This window comes from Nymphaea colorata, chromosome 1 (genome assembly GCF_008831285.2).
Source record: "Nymphaea colorata isolate Beijing-Zhang1983 chromosome 1, ASM883128v2, whole genome shotgun sequence".
NCBI classification, from domain to species: domain Eukaryota; kingdom Viridiplantae; phylum Streptophyta; class Magnoliopsida; order Nymphaeales; family Nymphaeaceae; genus Nymphaea; species Nymphaea colorata.
In genome coordinates this window covers 34421585-34445349 of record NC_045138.2, presented here as the reverse complement: position 1 = coordinate 34445349, position 23765 = coordinate 34421585, and the positions used below count along the sequence as shown (strand labels likewise).

Here is a 23765-nt window from a genome sequence, read left to right as displayed (position 1 = left end):
ATTGGAAAATGCATAGCTACAGGAATAAACTTTTGTTTTCAGAATATAGCTAATCCTAACTGGTACCATCCCAAATGCAGGAATGGATGAAACACAAGGCCGTATGCCGTCTACACCAACTGAGTCTAACAAGTTGGAACTATATAAAAGAATTTTTAAGGGCATATTATTATTATTATACCACCATATGTAGAAACTCGTATGACAATGAGATTGGGGAGAGGCTATTTAAAAAACTTCCATGCGCCTTAGGCCAAGAAATTGTAAAAGGGTGGCAACCATATGTAATAGAAAACAAACCGTTGCAGATTTCTCAAAACACTTCTTATAGTATACGGTATATCTGCAAATGTTTAGAAAAAAAATGTACAAAAATTAAAATACAAAAACAATTAAAAAAGAACATTCTTTCTGCAATAAAATTTGTACTCCACAAAATTTTGGAAAACCAATAACAAAAACACAGAGAAAAAGAACCAAACACCCAAAAGAGGTACCTAGAAGAAAAATAAAAAGATATTTTTTAAGAAAACAAAAAAATAAATCCCCTTATCTAAATGAAGAAATCACGTAAGAAAATATGATAAAAGAAGAAATTATAAAAACAAGTTATGTTGTATAGTTTGCAATGAAAATGAACATCTGGGCAGTAATTGCCCCAAATTGTTAAACATCTACAGAAAAAAATAATAAATACCACAAACCAAGAAATAGTTTCTGTATCCACTAATTAATGATTTTACAAAAACAAATAAGACAATGGTGAAGGATATGGATAAGCCTGCTGCTATCGTCGTGAGGGTGAAGTGCTGCTAAACTTGCGTAACGTTTGGCCTCCTGACACCGCCCAGTGAAAGAGGAAAGAAGGCGAATCTGTCATTCCGCTTCTCTTCATCTAATGGCTGCCTCCTTGACGTGCTCTCTCCAGTCATGGCGAGTCCTTTACCCTTCCATCTATTTGAGAAGCTAACTCCCAATCTTCCTTTCCCTTGTTTCTGGAATTTGCTCTCTCTCTCTCTCTCTCTCTCTCTCTCTCTCTCTCTCTCTCTCTCTCTCACAGACACGCACACGCATACGCACGTAGCACACGCAGATGCAGAAGTTAAAATGCTTCCTTGTTTCTTCTGTATTCATTGTTTGGCTGCGAGTATACGCATTGAACTTCACTAGCTCCAGTTTTGGGGTTTCTAATGAAAGGCGTATTATCGTCCTTCTTTTGCTTGTTATATTTGGTGAATATATTCGGTGTCGAGACAGTGTCATCCCGTCCTGTTTCCTCCCTCTGTTTCACTTTCTCGTTGATCTTTCACTTGGGTTCCTGAAATCGTTCTCTACATTGCTGTTATTTTATCTTTTTAAGTGCAACAACCTCGGGTCTAAGGTACACTCTAAGATGTTTCTAACTATATTTGGGTCTATTTCTTTTTATTTTTAATTTTCCCCTTTCTTTAGCTTGGGAAACCTTCAACTTAATAGACGTGGACATTATTTTTCTCTCTTGTTTTTGGTTTAGGTTGTCCCTTCATATATTGATGGGATCGGACAATGCGGCTTATCTCCATCGTTTACCTTCTTTTTTTGCGATCTTCGCTTGCGAGAATATCTTTCCTGAGATTTTGACGTTGCATAACTGAAACTTCTGCTTCGATCTGGAACATTCTTACAGTTTCATTGGTTTTGATGCTTCTGAAATTCGACATGTAATTGCTTGTGTTTGGGAGAAGGTGCGGCCGATGCTACAAGACTAATTGCTTGTGTTTGTATTGTCTACTTCAATTATTCTCTCCCTATTCTCCCAGCAACTAGTTGGTGTTTAAATAATTGGCAGTTCGGAGTTATAGTTATTCTTTCTGGTTTTTCAGCTTTCTCAAGTCTGGATTTTTGGGTGAAAGAAGTGAGCTTAGCTGCATGAAGGGTCCTCCTATCACAAGGATAGGATTTTTTAGGAAGAATGTGGAGTGCAAGGAATCGAGAATTGGAAAACATCCAATAGAAGTTCCATCAAATGTGACAATCGCTTTGGAAGGGCAGAATCTAAAGGTGAAGGGTCCATTGGGTGAGCTCTCTAGGACTTATCCACGTGAAGTAAAGGTAGAAAGGCTGGAATCTGGACTAGTGAAGGTCTCCAAGGCCCTGGAGAACAGGAGAGCCAACCAAATGCACGGGTTGTTCAGGTATTGTTTTTCTCAGTTTAGATTTGTGGACACTTTATATAGCCAATTAGTCTTCATTCGGATAGGAGAGTCTCCTCTGAAGCTTCTTGTGTTGCACTCAACGATTCCCTTCAGTTCATCTAAACTCCCTGTCGTGTGCTCACTTTGATGACATTGGCATGTTGGTAGGATGGCTTAATCCTCTTTCCAAGCTTTGCTGCATTTAAATTACTTGTGTTGGCTGTCTATTGGCATGGTAGTCTGTTTCCGAGAAGAATTTTTTATCTTCGGCTATTTAAACTTTAAACATCTTAAATCAAACACATGAACATAACCAATTTGTTATTTGTGGATTTTGATAAGGAAAGTGGATCCTATGATCATGTGTATTTTCTCCACTCTGAAAGGGTATGAATCTAGTATCTGCAAGGGGAGATTGTTATCGTGACATTTTAAATGCTCATTTGTCTCAATTGGCAGCACCTTGAAGTCTTCGTAAAGTATCCCAATTTAGTCAGGGTTATATTTATGTATGCAATAGCCAAAGGGAGATTTCCAAGGTCAATATGGTGTTTCCATGTTCACCTACATCTTCTATTTGTAGCCAGCTGCGGCTACCTCTGGAGTATCTCCAACAGGATTGTGCTACTAATAATCTTCAAAGTGTTAATTTGAATTTTTTTTCATTCACATTGTCAGAGAATAACATTTAGTCCATGGTATGACTGGCGTGGAATTGAGTTGAAATGGTAGTTATGCATGCTAAGCACACGTAGGCGTGCATCAATACCTGCATATCATTTGGAGAAATGTCTTTTTCAAACTACCAGGTTGTGTTCAGTCTTTAAAAGTCCCCGAACTCCGCTAATAATGCACAGAATGCTAAGAATGCTGGTACATTTGGAACTACAGAAGTTGCAAAAGTGTATGTTTTTCTCAGACCAATACAACGTAGCAGATGCCAATTATTTCTCTAATAGCTTTGGCCATCTAAGTCCTTTCATACTTGTAAAATGTGACCAGGAATGCTTACACCATTATTTGTTTGTTGGCCATATCTGAGCAATATGTAATGGAATGGAAATGTGGACAAAAGGTTCTGTGATATTTATGAAGCAAGGTTAGAAAACCCTTGAGAAATATATTAAAAGTATATTTCATACAGAAGAAAATTTCGAACCTTTGTCTGTGGATGATGTGAAATACTTTAGGTTCTTTGTGAATCATTCATCCATAGCCACTTCAGACACATGAATCAGCTGTTTGAACTAAGGGTTAAGGAGCTGTTGAGCGGCAAATGTTGAAGAGCTTATGCTTTGGGTGATGATGTCAATAAACGACGGAGCTGTATCACATGGTCATTTTGTTGAAGACTACAAGTTAAGCCCAATAGGTGATATTTTGCTTTGAATGCCAGGGTGAAGCCTTGCTCTCAAACTTTTTGCATGTGGAGCAGTGATAGGACCTTTTGAGAAGTTGAAGATATAGGCAATTCAGTTCACCTTTTTCTTTGTTTTATCAGATACCTGCCTGGGGATGTCCATATGCTTACATATATGAGACATTATCTCAACAATCAATCAGAAGGTTGACGGAACTTTACAACATTGAACATTGAATTTCTCATATTGTTTTCTTATTCACTTTGTTTCAGAACTCTTACAGACAACATGATTGTTGGTGTATCAAAGGGTTTCGAGAAGCGGCTCCAGCTGATTGGTGTGGGTTATCGTGCTATCTTAGAGGGAAAAACATTAGTACTGAATCTTGGGTTCTCACATCCAGTGCGGATGGCAATACCTGAAGGCATCCAAGTTAAGGTTGAGGATAATACAAGAATAGCAGTTTCCGGTAATGACAAATGTGCAGTAGGTGACTTCTGTGCCTCTGTGAGAAAGTGGAGACCCCCAGAACCATACAAAGGCAAGGGTATCAAATATGCAGACGAGATCATTAGAAGAAAGGAAGGCAAAGCTGGGAAGAAAAAGTAGAAGCTATGAGTTTCTTCCTTTTTCGATAGTTTTGTTTTGTGAAAGTCGTTGTTTGTATCAAGAAACAGTTTGAGGATGTGCATATGCTTACCTATGTGAGACATTATTTTGTGGAAATCTATCAGAAGATTCATTTTTTTATTTTCTCTTGTTGTGCATTATTATGGTTGGTTATCCTTGTTTAAAGAGGTCTCGGGTTCCATTCTCGTGTATTATTGACATGATTACTCATTTTAGAGGATTTGGTTCTAGCAATTTTGTGCCAGGATTTCGTGGATGCTATATCGTGTACTGGATGCTTTTATCCTATTAATAGTTTCTCTTGCAGGTGTTTTATCACTAAAATCTTGGGCTCGGTATGATCCTAAAACTGGATGATCCAAAGTATCCATCTATTTCTTAAAATGAACAGATAACACTTGCAAGGATGGTAGCAAACTATAATAAATTTATGTCTTTGTGGAAATGCTGCGAGAAGGTGCTAGTGTTTTGGTGTGGCCTAGGCAGGCCTTGCCTGGAACCTTTTCAGTGAGATCATCCTTGCACGAATTTCAGCGGATCGATATATGTGTCTGCTGCCCACCGGTTATGGGTAGATCTTGAAGTGCATTTTCTGGGGATTGTCGAGCATGTGTATCATATTCAAAGCGCGTTATTCGAGTTCACTAAGAAACCACTCGTGCTGTTGCACTTTATCAAGTAACGGTTTTGGAGATCAGCTCTCTTCTTTTCTTTTTATAGCCACGAGGAACAACACAATCATGAGTCTTGATACATTTCAGTCTCATGGTACTACTTGTTGGGTGGTGGATTAGTTCCCTCTTGTTGTGTGCTATTCCTCCTCGCCCCAGGGCAAATAGAACACTTTATGACCGATACAAGCAGTAAAGGTTGTCCAAAGTCTGCTGGATCTTGATGACTATTCTAGCGTCAAAAAAGGGTCTCCATTTCCTTCAATTGCCAAGGTATATATCTTAGATTTCGAGAATAAAAGAGAAAGTGTCAGTTCATTTTATTCTCCGTCAGACTAAGTCGCTCTCTCAGTTAGGATGCCAATGCTTCAAGTTTGCTTCATAATTGATCTGAATCCAAAATAGTATGGTCAAGTGTGGTAAACAAAACTGAATGCAATTATTAGTTTGATTCTCATATGCTGGTTTAACAACTGCCTCCAAATCCAATTAGTTTGAATCCAAGGTAGGGCTCGAAGCTTCAATTTAATGGTACTCAAATTGACTTCCCTTTTAAACCCTATCTTGAAGCGGCAATGTTCCCAATACTCACGGTCCTTGGCTTCTCCATGATCATAATACTAGTATTATAGTATTCAGAAAAATTGTAACCTGTGACTAAGTTCTCTTTGCTGGCATTAACTTGAATATTCTTGTCAATCACTTGCACTAGGTGGGGCGCAAAGGCTGAAAAAGTTTTCGGGTTATTTTTTTTTTTCATCTGTATGTTGGGCGGAAGGTTTCGGAAAAAACAAGTGAACCCAGGGCCGGATTGATTAGTTTAGATGTATGGATCTGATGTGGCATGTTTTTGCTACATGACAGAACATTCATGGTAAGATCAGTACTTCATCAACCTAAAGATGGTACAATCCTTACTTTACCTTTTTACATTGAGAAAAATATTGATTTGAAATCAGAGGGGAAGGGTTTGAACTTAAATTCATGAATTTAAATCCTAAGAATCTTAAATCAGGGGCAACCAAACGGCCTCTACAGTTTTAGTTTCAGCGTTTGATTTAAGGATATAGGAGCAACTGAAATTCCACCCCCCTCAGTTAGTGGCCTGTCTCTGGTCTGAGTGTCTTATCAGTTTCTAATATACGGACCCAATTTCACATCCACTGCAACCCTACTCTGAGTGGTCCTTAGATATTCATCGTATATTAAACTACCAGACAGTATAGCAGGGTTACAGACAGGATCTTAGCAGCGAGACAAAGCAGTAATTGGGAGAGAGTGGCCAATTGAAAGATATCCGCGAGGGTGCTTCAAATTTGATGCCTGCACTGAACATGTGTAGTGTTTTGTTTGTGGGGGGAGGGCAAAGAGAGATGGGGGAAGAAGAAAGCGGGTTTGTTGATATGGAATGGTGCCTGGCGCTACCGAAGATTGAGCTCCACGCTCACCTTAACGGGTCCGTCCGAGATGCCACCTTGCTGTAAATGGCTTTTAACTCTCTCAATTTCTCCTGTTTTTTAACCGATGCTCTTTTTCTTGCCGGCGAGCTCTCGTTGTTTCCTATGAGTTTCCAGCGTGTCCTCTCTCTCTCTCTCAACCCCTCCTGTTTTTTAATCGATGCTCGGTTTTCTAGCTGGCGATCTCTTGTTGTTTTCCTGTGCATTCCCATTCTCTCTCTCTCTCTATGACTATCTTTAGAGAGGCAATCTCGGATGTCTATAATCTTGGTGACCTGGTCTAAATATCATGTTTAATGTTTCGGACAGTTCTTCAATTTAGTTACCAGTCTAGGTATCATATCAGGGTGGACAATGGTGGTTTGTCGAGTGTGTCTGGGTTTAGACGTAACGATGAATCGATGATGGTTTTTTGTTGGTGTTAGATACCGGCTTTGTACTTGGCCGCCCAACCTCTGCTTGGCTTTTGGAACGTTTGAATTGAATACTCTCTCTCTCCCCCATCCCCCTGTTTTTTGATCGCGCCGGCGATCTCTCGTTGTTTTCCTATGACTTTCCATGCTCTCTCTCTCTTTCTGCCCTCCAACCTTGATGCACTGTAGTAGTCGTTTCATAGAAGATACTTCGTGTTCTGCAACTCCTGTGTGGGGATCAGCGGACCATGCAGATACCATCACGGAGACCACCATTACAGTCTAATCTGCCTTTTCTACACGTGACATCGGCCTTCGCGCCTCAAGTTTCCCTGTTTTTCCTCCAGTCCTGTTATCCTCTCACTGCTTCCACGTCCTAATTGTATGCTTCTCCTACTTTCCTCTTTATGCAGACTAACATGAGCTCTACGTAAGATGGAATTAGCGCTTTTTGATGCTACTGTGCAGTTTGTTCATATCCCGCTTTCGCATTGTCACTGAGGAGATTATGCTGCACATTGAGCGGCATAAATCATTCGAGTAGAAGTGCTTTACTTTGAGATGACAGAATTGTCATATTGTTTCGGATGAACGTCTTAAAGTTGGAAACATGGTAAACTGGATTATTGGAGTTAAAGAACACAATGATTTCTTCCCATATTAATTGTCGAGAAAGAATACGTTCCTTTGTCTGGAAAATATGTTCGTCCATCATTCAACTTAAGGGCACAGTTTGGTAGTCTGGTAAAGGTCTGTGTAGCTTGAAACTTGCTCCAAAGTTTGCAAGAGCGTCATACTAATAAGTAATATTTTTTATCAGATACTAGCTAAAACAGGTGTTTGGGAGATACATGCACAACAGTGAAAAAAATAGACCGTTTTGGTATTACCCGTCGGCTCTTTTCTGAACATATCTCTCGAACTAATCAGGCATAAATGGAAATCTAAGGACTATGATTAGGCATTATAAGTAATGCATTATGTTTTATGTTTCTTGATGAGCACTGACTGCATTATCTCATGATCAAGAAATATATCAGGAAAAAATATTTGCCTTTACTTGGTTGAGATTAAATATCAGCATTTTCATTCATTGTCGTGTATCCCATATTCCCATGTAGGCATGATGGTAGTGTGTCTAGTTGTGGTTGTCGTTGCATGTCCTTTCCTGAAGCCTGAAGGACATTATTCATGTGAATTTGTTAGAAAGAACTTCTTGCCTTTACGTAGTTACTGACATTGATAACTTAATGCATGAGAGCTTCTTAAACTGTCATTCATTATATCCTTGGCAATATTATTCTTCTGTTTCTATTGGGAACCTATGGACCACATGATAGTCAAAGGCTCAAAGCTACCATGTTCAGGGTGGAACTTTTTGTCCTTTTTTTCCCCCTCATTTTCTTTCCAAGGAAATACATGCTGTTATTGTGCTGTGATAGATTTCCTTAATGTATCATCTGGATTTATAACTATGTTACACAAATATTGATTATGACTGACTGTAGTCTTCTCTTTCAGGGAGCTTGCAAAAGACTTGGGGAACAAAGGTGTTTTAGTTTTCTCCGATGTAGAGCATGTAATCAAGAAAAGTATGTTCTGTCCTGCTCTTGACCTTTATAATCTTAACTATGTTCTGTCCTGCTCTTGACCTTTATAATCTTAACTACAGACATATTAACAATAACTAAACAGCACCATATGTAAATTTTTTCTTCTTCTTTCGTTGTACCCTTTTGTCTGTTGAGAAACTAGATGAACCTTTTTCTATGTCAAACATGTAATTTAGGGCCATATTTCTAGACGAGGGGCACACAGCATGCCTTATCAATCTAACTTTAAGTTTTCTGATAGTATTTTAAGTAATAAATATCTTATATACTGAAAATTAAAAGTGATTGACAATAAAACAAATAAAAATATAAATTTTGTCCTCATCTCCTAGTCTTTGAAAGAACTGGGGAGCATGTATGTGCTACAACCTGAAGAGGGGCCAGTTAAACAGTAAGTTGATTGAACTACTTTATCACCAACCTAGGTGAAAATCACCTAAACAAATAGCATATTGTTCTTGGTTGTCTGTGTAAGAATTATGGCGATAGTTTTGTGTGGTAATTTCACCTTTCTCTTCTTACAGGTGACCGCTCTCTTGCAGAGTGCTTCAAATTGTTTGATTTAATTCACATCATTACAACTGATCATGCTACTGTATCAAGAATCACCAAGGAGGTACATATGCCACTGCATCCGATGTAGAAATTGCAAATTACTGTATGGAGAAGTTATAAAAAGGCACCAAACATTTTAGTAAATAACAAATCGCTGCTCAGCTTTCAAAGTTAACAAATAGGTGCTCAATTTTTTTGGAGAAAATTTTTCAAAAAGCTGCTTACTAACGTAAGACATTAGTTTTGATATATGTCAAAAAAAATCCCTCCCAAAGAAAAAGTATCTTTTGTCGTCCAGGAAAGGTGTGGTTCTTTATGAGAGTATTTTTTGTCATTTTGTGTGCAAAAATTTATGTTTTCTGTTAGTGAGGGGCCTTTGATAATTTCTCTCAAAAGTTGAACATCTATTTGTTAATGTTTAAAGGTTAAGCAGTGATTTGTCATTTGCCTAAACGTTAGGCACCGTTTTGTAATTTTGTCTTATTGTATTCAAGTTGTGGCAATCATATCGCTGTGACTTCCGAAGCAGGTTGTGGAAGATTTTGCAGCTGAGAATGTTGTCTACTTGGAACTGCGAACAACTCCTAAGGTGATTATCATCATAAAGTTATATGCCTTTGTCCAATTATGGACTGAAGCAAGTATTTAAGGATACATCTATCTTCAATTTCCTCAGACAAATGAAACGATAGGGATGACAAAAAGCTCTTATGTGGAAGCAGTAATGAAGGGCTTAAGGGCTGTTGAGACAGTAGAAGTTGTACTCAGTCCATGTGCAAGTACACTGGAGCCTGAACCGTCAACCTCTGTAAATGATGCATCTACAAAGAAAAAGCAAGGGAGAATATTTGTTTGCCTTCTTCTTAGCATTGACCGTCGTGAGACCACTGCTTCGGCCATGGAAACGGTGTGTTAAAATCTTGGCCTTTAGCAATAAAATAACTCTCATCTTACGCTTCAGTTGGTCAAAGTTTATTTGATCTTCTTATCAGGTTAACACTGGCCACAGGGAGAGGACTTAATATTTTCACATAATTTATCTTAAATCATCTAAGCTTAACTGCACTATCAGAGGGCTGTCCATTTTTCATTCTACTTCATTTCTTTTCTTGTCTGTCTCAGTATACAGAAGTTACTAAACTTAGAAAAAAAATATTTTTTGATATTCTTTTCTCCTGTGACACCTGTCTGTTTTCACTATCAATAGGTCCAGCTGGCACTGAAAATGAGAAATCAGGGTGTGGTTGGTCTTGATCTTTCGGGCAATCCCATCACAGGAGACTGGTACTGGCTTATCTTGTCTTTCATGTGTTTTTTTGTGTGTGTTCACGTGCTTGTGTTTGTAGTTGATGCTTCTGTTTATTTTTCTTGCAGGATAACCTTCTTGCCAGCTTTAAGTTGTGCTAGGGAACAAGGCCTTCCTATCACACTCCATTGTGGAGAGGTTTACGTTCTTTTGGAATTTTTTAAGATTTTCATCGTAGGTACCCACTTCTAACATGTATACTATGGAATAGTATATATAGGTGCGCAATCCAAAGGAAATAAAAGCCATGTTGGAGTTTTGCCCGGAAAGAATAGGTCATGCCTGTTGCTTGGAAGATGAAGAATGGAAAATGTTGAAGTCACTAAATATTCCAGTTATGTCTTAGCACCTTTCCTTCAAAAAACATGCTCAATCAGTGCTTCATTGACTCCTTGTGTTTCGATATATATATATATATATATATATATATATATATATATATATATATATATATATATATATATATATATATATATATATATGTGCATATGGACCTGAATATCTGCTTGGTGCAGGTTGAAATCTGCTTGACATCTAATGTTCGGACCAATTCCATTTCTTCTCTACATGACCATCACTTTGGTTAGTCTACCCTTCTCTTTCAAAGCAGCTTCTATGTGGAGATGAACCTTTGAAAAGACTTTCTTTTGTATGATCTATGATAAAATGTTTCTAATTTTTTTTTTATTATCTGTCAAAATCTTTACCTTTCTTAGTCAATAATAAGGGGTCAGGATTGTCAAAAGTGAAAATTTTCCTTTCTCTGTATTTTTGAGTATCTGAATAATGCTTTCAGGAATCCAACTAACAATTCCTTACACATTATTGACTTTTTTCTCCAAAAAAGAAAAAGGAAAAAAACAACCATGTCATTTATTTATGTTATATACCTCATATGTGGCACAGATGATTTATATCGAGTCAACCATCCTTTGATTCTTTGCACTGATGATGTGGGCATTTTCTCTACTAGTCTCTCTCATGAGTACTACCTTGCTGCTTCAACTTTCGGTACGTAGTGTTGGATGATGCTACTCTTCTAGAAACATATAGACTTAGTAGTGAGATTTCTTCTTGCCAGGCGTTCACATTTATGAGTATTTCATTAGTTCTTTTCAAGCATCAAGCTGTCCTTTTATGTTGAAATTGCTGGCAGTTTTGTTATCCCTGTTTAGGTTTAGTGCTATTATTTGTTGCATTGAAAGTAATGTTTATAATCTGCTAATGTCATTTCAATGGCAAGAATGACTCAATCTGACTCACAGCAGTTGATGTTCAGCAAGCCTGCGGACTTGATCTCATCACTCACGTATGCACACACACAACACAGATAACATAGTTCATGGTCCTGAAGGCTGGCTTCCAGATGGACTTGAACTGCAGTTGGCTCTTAGCTCTCCAATTTTGACTATTTTCCATCATTGTCCAATTTTGGACTAGTATTAGTACTGATATTTCATCAGAGGGAATTCTAAAGGAGAAAAAGGTAAGGAGGAAGAGGAGGATTTTACAAATTTTAGTCTCGCAGGAAATGACCCATTTGAGTGTTCTATAACCGCACTCTACTGGTATAGGCTTTGCCTGGTGGTGGGGTAGAACAAGCAGAAGGAAAAGAAAGTGCAAAGAAGTTTCGTTTTGTTTGTTGTGATCTTTTAATAGTTTCATGATGTTAATGATGGGGTGGCATGTTGAAACGACCCTGTTGTATTAACTATTTTTGCACATCTTATGGATTTTCCATTTAGAATTTGCATGCTAGTGAATGGACTCTAGTTTTCCAGTCACACAGCTTTCAATTCACTCAAACTAGAAGAATTGAGTCTGAAATCATTGAACCTTTCCTGTTGCGCCAACACAGGAAAGCAATGAAGTCATACCTCTGGTGATGAATCATAATTTCAGAGTGTTGCTAACTGTATGTAAGCAGAGGTGCTATTTATATGCAGGCCTTAGTAAAGCTCAAATGTTTGAACTATCAAGAGGTGCTATCAGACATATTTTTGCACAGGATGGTGTGAAGGCTTTCTTAAACGAGGTATTTGATTCAGCTCAAACTGGACTCCTGTGGAGGAAATGATGATTAATTGCAATTAAGGGCTCAAGGTTGTAAGTCACAGGACATTTCTTCCATGCAATTTCATTCTCAAGCTGAACCTAAGTTTCCTATAAACATGGGACAGCTGATGATTCTTTAGATCCTTCAAATTTTCACAGTGCATATTGAAGTTGTTTTCTAAATTTGTTTCATTTATAAAGATTGAGAACCTTGAAGGCTTGAATCTTGTAGACATGAACTTGTGTGGATTTTTGGTAATTTATGGTGGTCCCCACCTGAACATCATTGGCTGCATAAACTATTGTTTGTGCTTATATTTGTGAATGTATTAATTTAGAACAAATATTTCTTGACCATCGGTTCTTATGGTTAACACATAATTGTCTTAGAGCTGAGAAGTCGTTTCTTTGTTTTTTCGATGTTTTACCTCCAGTTTCGAAGTCACAGGTAGGTGATTTATGTGTACCATGTGATACTCTGAATACATCATCTACTGAACAATTTTTTTCCTTCACGACCCTCAGTTTAATGATCGCGGCAATGGATACTGAAGAATTGAAGCCGAGGTTCAAGCAATGACATTTCACTCGTTGCATGATTAATTTGAACTGGCGAAGTTAGTTGTTCGAATTACTGAATTTTCTCAGTATGATGATTATTCGTGGTTTTGCATTGAGGAACATTGCAAGGGGGTCTCGGGATACTGATCAACATCGGTCCCCCTTCCGAGACCCTGACTATGCAACCATGGCTGTCTAATTGCATCAAGTTTTCGTGCCTCAAGTCACGAGCGTCCCAACATTTGACAATTAGTTGTCACGCGTCACCTGCTCTCTGCTGCCTTTGCATTGCCGAAGCAGCACCAACATGAAAAGTCCTTAAGGACCCGCAGGACAAAGGAAAACCGGGTAGGGTGTTCGCTTGTTGAAAGGTTTAATTCAGAACCCTGCGAGCGGACCATTTTAATTGGAGATTGAATTGAATTGCATGGAGACGCGTTGGCGAATTCGCCCGTTATCACCGTTTCCGGCGGGGATATTAATTGGAGATGGAATTCAACGAGCAACGGACGCGCTTCGGTTTTACTTCCCTATCCGCGTCGTTGCCCAAGCGCAAAGATCAAACACACATTCATGCTTGATGTTCATCCAAAATTGACAACGCATCTTCCCTAGGCGACGGTGTCGAAACTTTCCCAGTAAAACATATTAATCCTGTCCTTCGTGGCAATAAAAAGTAAGAAAATGAATATAGACATACATTTTATTTTTTTTTTCCATATAACAATATTTTCTCACGTGACACGTCATACACAGCATTTTTTCTGCTTGCTTGCATACATATTATTTCCCCATTTGTTTGCTAAAATTGAGGTTTACTAAAATCTCTTGAGAATAGGATTGATCTCTCACATTGAAAGAAAGGTAAAGACAATATCGATAAGAAATAAGAAGCAGAAAGAATGGACATACTTGATCATGGTTAAAAAAAAGTCAGACCAGCTAAGGACCGATATCTAGATTTTCAAAAACCAATTTATTGTTAATATTATTAACAATTGGATTGGCAACTAAGAGGGAGGCTTGACCGCTTGTAGTTGAAGGGTTAAGTCCAAGTATTGAATCGGAAGATCGACGATTTCGCAGAGAGAGAGAGAAAGAGAGACGTATGCGCGCTCGGTTTGGAAGTTACGTGGGGTCATTAGACGGAGGGACGACGCAATTGACAAAGTGGGGTTTTGATTCTCCAGCAAGGCAACTCGATACAGGGGAAGGGGGTTAGATTGAGATACCAAAAACAGAGGCCGAAGGAAGGATCGCTGTATTCTCACCAATTCAACAAGAGGAATGAAAGCAGAAATCCAGGGTCCACCAAAGGAGGGGCTAAAAACTCGCGTTACCTCAAAATTCATGTCACATTAATATGCAGTTCAAATCTAAACGTTGAGAGCCTGAAATCCATCTGCAAGACAGAGAGAGGTGAGGAGAGGGGGAGCGAGAGATGTCATGGGGATTGGGGTGGAAGAGGCCTTCTGAGACCTTTCAATTGAGTCTCTGTTATGGAGAGGAATTATCAGGATCTCCACCCTCCTTCCCGTCATTGGCATCAGCATCCTCAATCTCTTCTTCCAACTCTACCTCATCTTCCACCAATACCGCCCACGATGAGCCGTCCCAACCTCTCAGAATCCAATTGGAATGGTCGGCGGGCGAAGACGAAGATCAGGTGGCTCTCAGGCTCCAATCCCAGCTTATGGTCGCCCTTCCTCCTCCGCAGGACACGGTCCTCCTGAATCTCAATAGGAGGAAGGTCGAGAAGGAAGAAGAAGTAGAAGAGGAGGTGGACGTCGAGATGAAGGTTGTGAAGAAGAGGGAGCCTCTGTGTTCGATCACCATGTTGAAGACGATGGCGTCTGGCCAGCAGAGTGACGGCGTCGGGGTGCTGACCCGGTTGATCCGATCGAATGCCGGTGGGGAGGGTGGTCCGGCTGCTTATGCTTTAGGATTTGAGCAGCATTGGAGGAGCGTCACATTTCTCAACCTCTCCGGATGTGGATTGTCGGTTAAGTGACCTTCTCTTCTCTCTTGCTTTCTTTGTCTCGTAAATTCTTCTCCTTTGGACGCTACAATCCTCTCTTTGCTACCGATCTTTGGAAGTTAGAGTTCATTACGAAGATCCAAGGTCCAATGTGGCTTTTGATGATTATGCAGTGACACCCCAAATGCAACTTGTGCACAGATGCCCTCCCTTTTGCAGCATAAGGAGATGATGCCTCTGCACTCTAATTAGTTACTTAAACGCTTACCGGCTACTGATCACCCAATCCATTTCTCCAACCCCCACGGCAATATTTGTGTTTGTTTTAGTCTATCACAAGATATTAGAGAGAAAGAGAGAGAGAGAGAGAGAGAGAGAGAGAGAGAGAGAGAGAGAGAGAGAGAGAGAGAGTACAATTCAACTTGTCCATTTGAGTCCTCTTGTTTGCAGCACATGCAGATGACGCTCATGACACTTGAAATAGCGACTGGCCGCCTACCAGCCGCTGATCCAAATGCTATTGCATTAACCCTTGTCATTGGTTGGTTGCTTACTAGTTTTAGCACCAGATCGCATTTATATCCCCGCATACACATAATGGCAGCGGCGTCACTAGTATCTCAGTGCTTCTCATTGATCAATCGCTTGCCGACAGTTCAAAACAAGATTAGCAGCTGTTTTCTTGACAGTTCAAACAAGATTCTTTTTCCCTAACTCAAAGAAAATAAAAGGAAAATCCAGCGGCATTCTCAATTGTTTTTCCACAACTTGTTTATTACAACTTACAACACATTGCACGTGTTATTAAGATGTTGATTTTTCCTTCTAGAGGGATGCTCATGCATTCCTCTTTTGTTTCGAAGGCTGTAGTGTTTGTTATGGTACCATATTTATATAGATCATCAAGGCGACCGGAATCTCAAATCTTAATTCTGTTTTGTCTTCCACTAATTAAAAAAATACATATTGAATTTCCTGATAGGGGAGTAATATCTAACTAAGTTCTTGTCATGATCTTCAGGTTTTGCCCGTGGAATTAACCCGATTACCACTCCTCCAGAAGCTGTATCTTGACAACAATAAGCTATCACTTTTACCATCAGAACTTGGTGAACTGAAAAGCTTGAAAGAGCTCCGACTTGATTATAACATGTTGATCTCAGTTCCTGGTAAAGCTTCAATTACCGAATCTTTTGTTTTGCCTCACATTTATATATTTATTTAAAACTCTTTTTTCGGAATGAAAACTCTGTCTTGGTTATCATCAAAATCGTTTATGCAGTAGAACTCAAGGAGTGTATAGGGCTTACAGAATTGTCGCTGGAGCATAACAAGCTAGTCCGCCCTCTGTTGGATCTGAGGTCATAAAGGAACCTTAAACTTTTTCTCTTCATGTGCATACATCCATAGTTACCATTTCTTTTTCATCCTTTTGGATTTTATATCTCTTTTTTTGGGAAATTGACAGGGCTATGTCTGAATTGCGAATTCTAAGATTGTTTGGCAATCCTCTTGAATTTCTTCCAGAGATCTTGCCCTTACATAAACTCCGTCACTTGACACTTGCAAATATCAGAATTGAAGCTGATGATGATTTAAAGCTGGTGAATGTGAAAACTGAGGTGAAAGAAAGTGTCAAGCTTCTTGAGTCTTGTGTTAACACATAGGCATTTACAAATTATAACCTAGCTTTTGTCCTATTACTGCAGATGGACAACAGTTCTTATTTTGCTGCATCTAGGCACAAACTTGGTGCCTTCTTCTCACTCATTTTCCGGTTCTCCTCTTGTCATCATCCATTGCTAGCTTCAGCCTTGGCCAAAATTATGCAGGATCATGCTAACCGTTTGGCTATTAGCAAAGATGAGAATGCAGTTCGTCAACTAATTAGTATGATAAGCAGTGGAAACCGTCATGTGGTATGTAATCTATTTTAAGATATCTGATTCCAAGAGCTTGGTTCTACTGCTTGCCACGTTATACTTACATGGTTACTGTCATTGTTCGTTGGAAGGTGGAGCAAGCGTGTTCTGCTCTTTCATCATTGGCCGCAGATGTTGCCCTGGCGATACAGTTGATAAAGGCTGACATCATGCAACCTGTGCAGTCACTGCTGAAGTCATTTATTCCTGAAGAACTTATATCTGTATTGCAAGTAGTAGTGACCTTAGCTTTTGCTTCTGATATTGTGGCTCAAAAGATGTTGACAAAAGAAATGTTGAAATCTCTGAAGGCATTATGTGCGCATAAGAACACAGAGGTACTCTTTTTGTTCTGAAATTCAATCAATTCTGAGGTTATATAATGTATAATTAAGTTATCTCTTTTTAAAAATGGGAGTGCGGACATGTTATGGTGATTATATTTCTCTTAAGGCAGATATAATGAATATCAACAGTACCCTACAGATATAGAAAAATAATAATTTAAAAGTGCATAAGTACTTGAAAGAGGGAAGATCTATAAAAATGTTTTAATAATCTTAAGTCTACATGCCTGCAGGTACAAAGATTGTCACTCCTAGCAGTTGGTAATTTAGCATTTTGTCTGGAAAATCGTCGTACACTGGTCACGTCAGAAAGTTTGCGTGAACTTCTCCTTCGTTATACTGTTGCACCTGAGCCATGTGTGAAAAAGGCTGCTGCACGTGCTTTGGCAATTCTTGGTTAGTACTTGTGCAACAATGATTTGATCAGAGATACATTGACTTTAATGTTTCACATGAATGACTTGCACTTTTTACTTAGGGGAGAATGAACTTCTACGACGGGCAATAAGAGGTCGGGCAGTTGGGAAGCAAGGGTTAAGAATACTATCAATGGATGGAGGTGGCATGAAAGGCATGGCTACTGTGCAGATGCTTAAGCAAATAGAACAAGGGACTGGCAAGCGAATCCATGAGATGTTTGATCTTATATGTGGTACATCAACAGGTGGCATGCTTGCGATTGCTCTTGGAATTAAAAAAATGACGCTGGAACAATGTGAAGAAATATACAAGAATTTAGGTGGGAACTTGTAACTATGTGATGATTTCACTACTATGGACCTTGGTTATTCACTGTCATTGATTTTTTGTTGTCAGGAAAGCTGGTGTTTGCTGAACCAATCCCCAAGGACAACGAAGCAGCATCTTGGAGAGAGAAATTAGATCAACTATACAAAAGTTCATCGCAAAATTTTAGGGTTGTCGTGCATGGATCTAAGGTTTGATAAACCTTTAAATTTATGTTCAATTGCTTACTCAGTTCAGGTTTTTCTTACAAAAAATGTGAACTGTCTTTTCAGCATAGTGCAGATCAGTTTGAGAGGTTGCTAAAAGAGATGTGTAAAGATGAAGATGGTGACCTTTTGATTGAATCTGCTGTGAAAAACACACCAAAAGTTTTTGTGGTCTCAACTCTTGTTAGTGTGATGCCAGCTCAGCCTTTCTTGTTCCGAAATTACCAGGTATTATCATGTTCATGCCTACTAAGTTGTATTGTCAAAAGGCGGATGTCCACAAGAAATGAACAGAGTAATGGAAGATGAGACGTTCTCCATAAAATACAAATGAGCCATCATATATGTGCAGCAGCATGATCTTTGTAATCAAGATATTTTATTGTTAGATTCTTAACACCAGTACACATTGAAATTCACTGTTTCTAAGCAAGTAATTAGTAAGACGAGCACATGCATGGGAAAGATCCTTAAAATTTATCCATTTGCTGTAAGTAGCATAGGATAATTTGAGATACGTTGAAATCAAAAGTAGAAAATTCTCTTTACTGATATCTCTTGCTTACAGAGTTCTCAAGTTTACATATACAGTAGTTACTGTGGTTAAAGACTAAGATTCTTTTTTTCTTCCCAGTTGGTACTTAGTCATGTATGTCAAACCTATCAATTTGCTGCAGTAACATTGCGGAAAGAAAAAGCTGAAAAAAATTTTAACATGTTCACAAATGTGTCAGCTGGTTAAAGTTTTCAAAGTTATACATGGGAGTTAAAATTTTCATAGCTATACATGGGAGTTAAAATTTTCATAGCTATACATGGGAGTTAAAATTTTCATAGCTATACATGGGATGGGTTGTTGACATTTACGGGCGAGCTGCAGCGTATGAACTGAAAAAGGGAAGTAGCACCAGGATCAAAATTTGAAGCAGTCATTTAAAATTTTTTAAGGTTCTGAAAGAAGGAAATGAATAGTTGACATGAACTGTTTTGGAAATGATGTGTTGGATTGTGAGAAGTATTTACAATTTGATATTAACAAGTTTTGAAAGAATGACCTGATGTTCAAACCAATCTGAAGTAGAATTACATGGGAAATCAGGGTTCTGGCATCTGGAATTGAGCTTATGTTTGGGAATCAAAGTCCCTAATGGATTCTTCTTCCTAATTTCTTGGGATATATCCGTGCTTTAAGTGTTCTAATAACTATGATTTACTGGAAGGAAAAAAAAACTAACTTCTTTTTTTCCCATCTCTCGTGTCAATAAATGCCTCTGGAACAACAGTATCCTGCTGGCACACCAGAAATGACGATTGGAACCACAGAAAGTACCGCTGTTAGCATTGGATCACCTCCTACCAGTGCTCCGATACATTCTCAAGGTGGTACAAAGAGAGCTGCATTTCTCGGAAGCTGTAAGAATCATATATGGGAAGCCATAAGAGCATCATCTGCAGCTCCATATTATCTTGATGATTTTTCTGATGGTAGGAGAAAGTCTTCTTTAAAGTAGTTTGTGTAAAAAGTCCCAACTCCTTCTGCGGTTTATTCTATTTTCTTTGGGATTAATGCTTGTAGACTGACATTATCATCTTTCCTCTGAACGTCTAGATGTGAATAGGTGGCAGGATGGAGCAATTGTGGCAAACAACCCCACTATTATTGCAATAAGAGAAGCACAGCTTCTATGGCCCGACGCACAAATCGATTGCCTCGTATCAGTGGGTTGTGGTTCTGTTCCAACAAAGGCGAGCATAGTCCTCCAATTTTTAGTTCTATAGAAGTTTGCAGCTTGATGACTTTTGCTTCTCGTAACTTGAGCAAAATTTTGATTGCTATAGACTCGAGGAAAAGGTGGTTGGCGTTACCTGGATACTGGCCAAGTTTTGGTCGAGAGTGCATGCTCGGTTGAACGAGTGGAAGAAGCATTGAGCACATTACTGCCTGTTCTTCCTGACGTCCAGTATTTTCGATTTAATCCAGGTAAAGCCATAGCAACACAGAGCCACTTTTGTCAAGAACTAAAAGCTAAACTTTTTGTTATGCAAAAATTGGCCTTTTGATTTTCCACATAAACTTGATTTTCTCATATGCTAGTTGATGAGCGGTGTGGCATGGAGTTGGATGAGACTGATCCTGCCGTTTGGCTCAAGTTAGAAGCTGCAACAGAGGAGTATATGCAGAAAAATATTCAATCTTTCAAGAGTCTCTGTGACCGTCTTGTGCCATATCGAGACGAAGAGAAGCCTGACAAGACAACGTCTTATTATTTTCCTACCACAAAGCAGTCAAGTGCAGGTTCCCCCATTATCTCTATACGTTGTTTCAGTTTACATGTATGTTTTATTCCGACTGTTGCTTGCAGTTTTTTTCATAATTACAAAAAACTTTTTTCGTGTTTTAAACTGGAAGGTTTTTTTGGGGTATAATAGGGTGAGCTTTAAAAAAAGAAAAAAATAAGGTAAGTTTTTTAAAATATTAAAAAAACTGTAAGGTTTTTTTGGGGTATAATAGGGTGAGTTTGAAAAAAGAAAAAAATAAGGTAACTTTTTTAAAATATTAAAAAAACTAAAAATGAAGAAACAATGAAATAAGTGAGAAACTGATGACAGAAGCATAAAAAAAGTAATATTTGCAGTAAATAAAAATTAGAAAATAAAAGTAAGCAGTTTGGCATTAAAAAATGTGAAAAATGAATAAAACGAAAAAAATGTGTTTTTTCTGTTTGACATTTTTTTTTAAAAAAAAAACGGCGTTTTTAAAAGTGTTTTAAACGGCTGATTATTTATTGTGTTGTTTTTTGCGCATTTTTTTGTGACTGGTTTTTTCTGCACTTAAAGCCAATGGTTGCTTTCAAATTTCTATGCAGTGGTGGATGATGCCAGTCCCTGCTTAGGTTGGAGACGTACGGTTCTCCTACTAGAGTCTAGTCAGGATCCAGATTCAGCAAAGGCTACTCACCACGCTCGTGCACTTGAAACGTTTTGTTCTCGCAAGGGAATAAGGTTATCCATGATGAACAGGATGTGCGTTTCTTCAAAGGCTGCAACAGCGTTTCCAACTCCATTTACATCCCCCTTGTTTAACGGAAGCTTTCCTTCAAGCCCACTTACATACAGTCCTGAGTTTGGTCACCAGAGAGCAAACCGAATGGATTTGATTCCACCGCTGAGCTTAGACGGGTTGCAGAGTCAGGCTGCAACAGGAAAAGTTTCCATCTCCCCTCCTGATACTCCATCATCAGGTCCAAGGCAACTTTCTGTGCTTGTTCAATCACTCCACGAGAAACTGCAGAATCTGCCCCAAGTTGGCATAGTTCATTTGGCTCTTGAAAATGATTCTGTAGGTTCCATCTTAAGGTCAGATGCTCATCTATGAAGATATCAGTTGTCTATTTCTTGATTTATCATTCTGCTACCTATGTATCCTCTTCTTTTCATCTTTCAGTTGGCAGAATGATGTGTTCGTTGTGGCAGAACCAGGCGAACTGGCAGATAGATTTATCCAGAGCGTCAAGTCCGGCCTGTTATATAGAGCAAGAGGTCCTAACAGAAAAGATGCAGTGGCCATGTCTCGGATTTCAACAATTTCTGCTTTGGTTGCACATAATCGTTCTTTTCAAGTTGGGGGAATATTACATCGATATATTGGACGGCAAACACAGGTACTTGTTCAGTGGACTCTTTGGTCTCCTCTCGTGTCTGTTTTGAAGTAGGAAAAACGATGATTTGCTATTCAATGTCTCTGAAGGTTCTTGAAGACAACCAAGAAATTGGGGCATTCATGTTCCGGAGAACCCTTCCTGCAGTTCATCTAACATCTGAAGATGTTCGTTTGATGGTGCGTCATAACATTGTTCGCTTGTTCTTCTCCTTTATTGCATCATTCATCCGTGTTCAATAGTATGTACTATGTAGTGGTTTGCAGCTTGTCTTTTGGGAAGGCTGCATGGTTTATTTTGATTGCTATAAGCCTGTGTGCTCCCAACTTCTTCAAACAATTCTGTTAGTTAGCACTCACCTTCTCCAATCGTGCGATACGTTTGAAGTATGTGGGTTGCCTTATGAGGTTTGGATAAGTTGGAGGACTATATTATGATTCGGATGAGATTATGGATCAAAGACTGCAAGGATGAGCCTGCACACGCCCATGTGTGTGACACCTTCAATTAATTCTGACTTGTGTTTGACATGCGACTGAATGCAGGTTGGTGCATGGAGAGAGAGAATTATAATCTGCACAGGGAAGTACGGGCTAGCCCCCAGTCTGGTGAAGGCTTTCCTGGATTGTGGTGCCAAGGCAGTAATTTCACCATCAGAAGAACCACCGGGGATACAGTCAGCTGCATTCTTTGATGGTCAAATTGCCTCAGGCGATATCAACAATCTAGAGAATGGGCGGTTTGTGATCGGCGACGAGGAGGCTGAGGAAGAAGTGGAGCCATCAAGCCCTATGAGCGATTGGGAAGACAGTGATATTGAGAACGGTGGGCAAGGCACGGATGCTCGCGGTAAGGAAGAAGAAGATCTCTCCCAGTTTGTGTGCACGTTGTATGACAGTCTGTTTCGAGTAGGTGCAAGTGTCGATGTGGCGCTGCGACAAGCTCTCAGTCTACATTCCAAGTTACGATACCAATGCCATCTCCCAAGTATATCTTAGTTGTAGATATAATACAAGTTAAAGAGATGATAAAGAAAAAATAGAAAATGGTAAGAGCTTTTATAATTTTGAAGTCATCAGATTTTGGTTCTAGGGAAGTGTTTCCCCATAAGTGCAATCAGCGACGTCTTTCGTTTTCCCCGTCATGCCCTCCTGCCCCTTCGTTTTTCTTCTTTTGTTCTTTCGTGGAAGTTGTATACCATTCGGCAGATGAAATAAATTGTTGGGGTAAGGTCGTCACAGACCGTTGAGAACTAGGGATGCGCTATGGTCGTCTCTTTGTTTTTTTTTTTTCTCTTTCTCTCTCTCTCTCTTTCTCCCACTTTGTGCACGCGGTTGAAACTAATTGTATCGCATCACCTGTATGCGTCGTTTGGCTTATCTTTCCAAGCGGCGTTGGCATGTATAATTTCATAAAAACGGCATCGCATTCTGAAGTCTTTCTATTTACTTGAAAAATTTAAAAATTAAAAAATACCCCCTCCCATACTGGTACCAGGTTTCCTTTTTCAACTTCACATGTGAATAGAGAGTCAATATATTTGATTTCGATTGGATATCCAACCAAATTGTTTAAAAAAAAAAGATATAGAAAAAAAGTGTAATATCCAATTAAAAATTTAGTTCATATTCTAATTTAAGAAATGACATCTCATTGAATTCAGGTTCAAATATACATAAATATGTTGAAAATTGACCAAATTCAGTTCAAAATTTGGATTTGAATATGAATGTAAAAATTAGATTCCAATCGGATTTGAATTGTGAAATTGAATTAAATTACAACCTTTCTTTACTTGCATGTTAATATATCTGAAAGAGATACAGTCAAAAGTATACCTCGATTTGAATTCAATATGTTGACTAAAAATGTGTTTTAATTTTAATGAATCAAATAAAGTTTGAGAAATATCAACAAAATCTGACAAATAAAAAAAATCTAAAAGCATAAACACTTCAGAAAAAACAGTGAACACTTGTCCCCACTAAGCCAATTTTGAAGTACTGGAAGGATACTTGAAATATGCATCGGTTACAACCAAAGTTTTTAAGTGTTCACTAGCTTATAGGTTACTTGGATGAGAATAAGGCAAGCAGACAGGTTTTAATTG

General features: G+C 38.8%; 3 protein-coding genes across 6 annotated transcripts; all 3 read left to right on the top strand.

Annotated features, from left to right (window-relative positions):
• The first annotated feature begins 776 nt into the window (after positions 1-776).
• On the top strand, positions 777-4285 carry LOC116246013 (50S ribosomal protein L6, chloroplastic). The gene is made up of 3 exons (XM_031617682.2): positions 777-933; positions 1863-2174; positions 3808-4285. The coding sequence occupies exons 1-3, from the start codon at positions 899-901 to the stop codon at positions 4142-4144; spliced, it is 684 nt and encodes a 227-aa protein (XP_031473542.1). The 5' UTR covers positions 777-898; the 3' UTR covers positions 4145-4285.
• Positions 4286-5922: 1637 nt separating this feature from the next.
• LOC116246047 (N6-mAMP deaminase-like) lies at positions 5923-12589 on the top strand. Of its 3 annotated transcripts, none has more exons than XM_031617732.2 (11): positions 5924-6292; positions 8228-8298; positions 8844-8935; positions 9404-9463; positions 9551-9781; positions 10082-10158; positions 10249-10318; positions 10401-10514; positions 10696-10762; positions 11087-11191; positions 12127-12589. In XM_031617732.2, the coding sequence occupies exons 1-11, from the start codon at positions 6156-6158 to the stop codon at positions 12255-12257; spliced, it is 1155 nt and encodes a 384-aa protein (XP_031473592.1). In that variant the 5' UTR covers positions 5924-6155; the 3' UTR covers positions 12258-12589. The 3 variants fall into 3 exon arrangements, with proteins under 3 accessions (XP_031473593.1, XP_031473592.1, XP_031473591.1); XM_031617731.2 differs by having other exon boundaries at positions 5925-6316; XM_031617733.2 differs by lacking the exon at positions 11087-11191 and having other exon boundaries at positions 5923-6316.
• A 1298-nt stretch (positions 12590-13887) lies between these two features.
• On the top strand, positions 13888-22719 carry LOC116260103 (phospholipase A I). Of its 2 annotated transcripts, none has more exons than XM_031638206.2 (18): positions 13888-14798; positions 15796-15943; positions 16060-16135; positions 16243-16396; positions 16484-16693; positions 16789-17034; positions 17277-17439; positions 17522-17782; positions 17860-17981; positions 18063-18224; positions 19280-19481; positions 19606-19742; positions 19836-19977; positions 20092-20292; positions 20864-21353; positions 21442-21658; positions 21745-21834; positions 22201-22719. In XM_031638206.2, exons 1-18 carry the CDS (start codon positions 14238-14240, stop codon positions 22651-22653), a joined length of 4035 nt encoding a protein of 1344 aa, XP_031494066.1. In that variant the 5' UTR covers positions 13888-14237; the 3' UTR covers positions 22654-22719. The 2 variants fall into 2 exon arrangements, with proteins under 2 accessions (XP_031494066.1, XP_031494059.1); XM_031638199.2 differs by having other exon boundaries at positions 16057-16135.
• The last annotated feature ends 1046 nt before the right edge of the window (positions 22720-23765 follow it).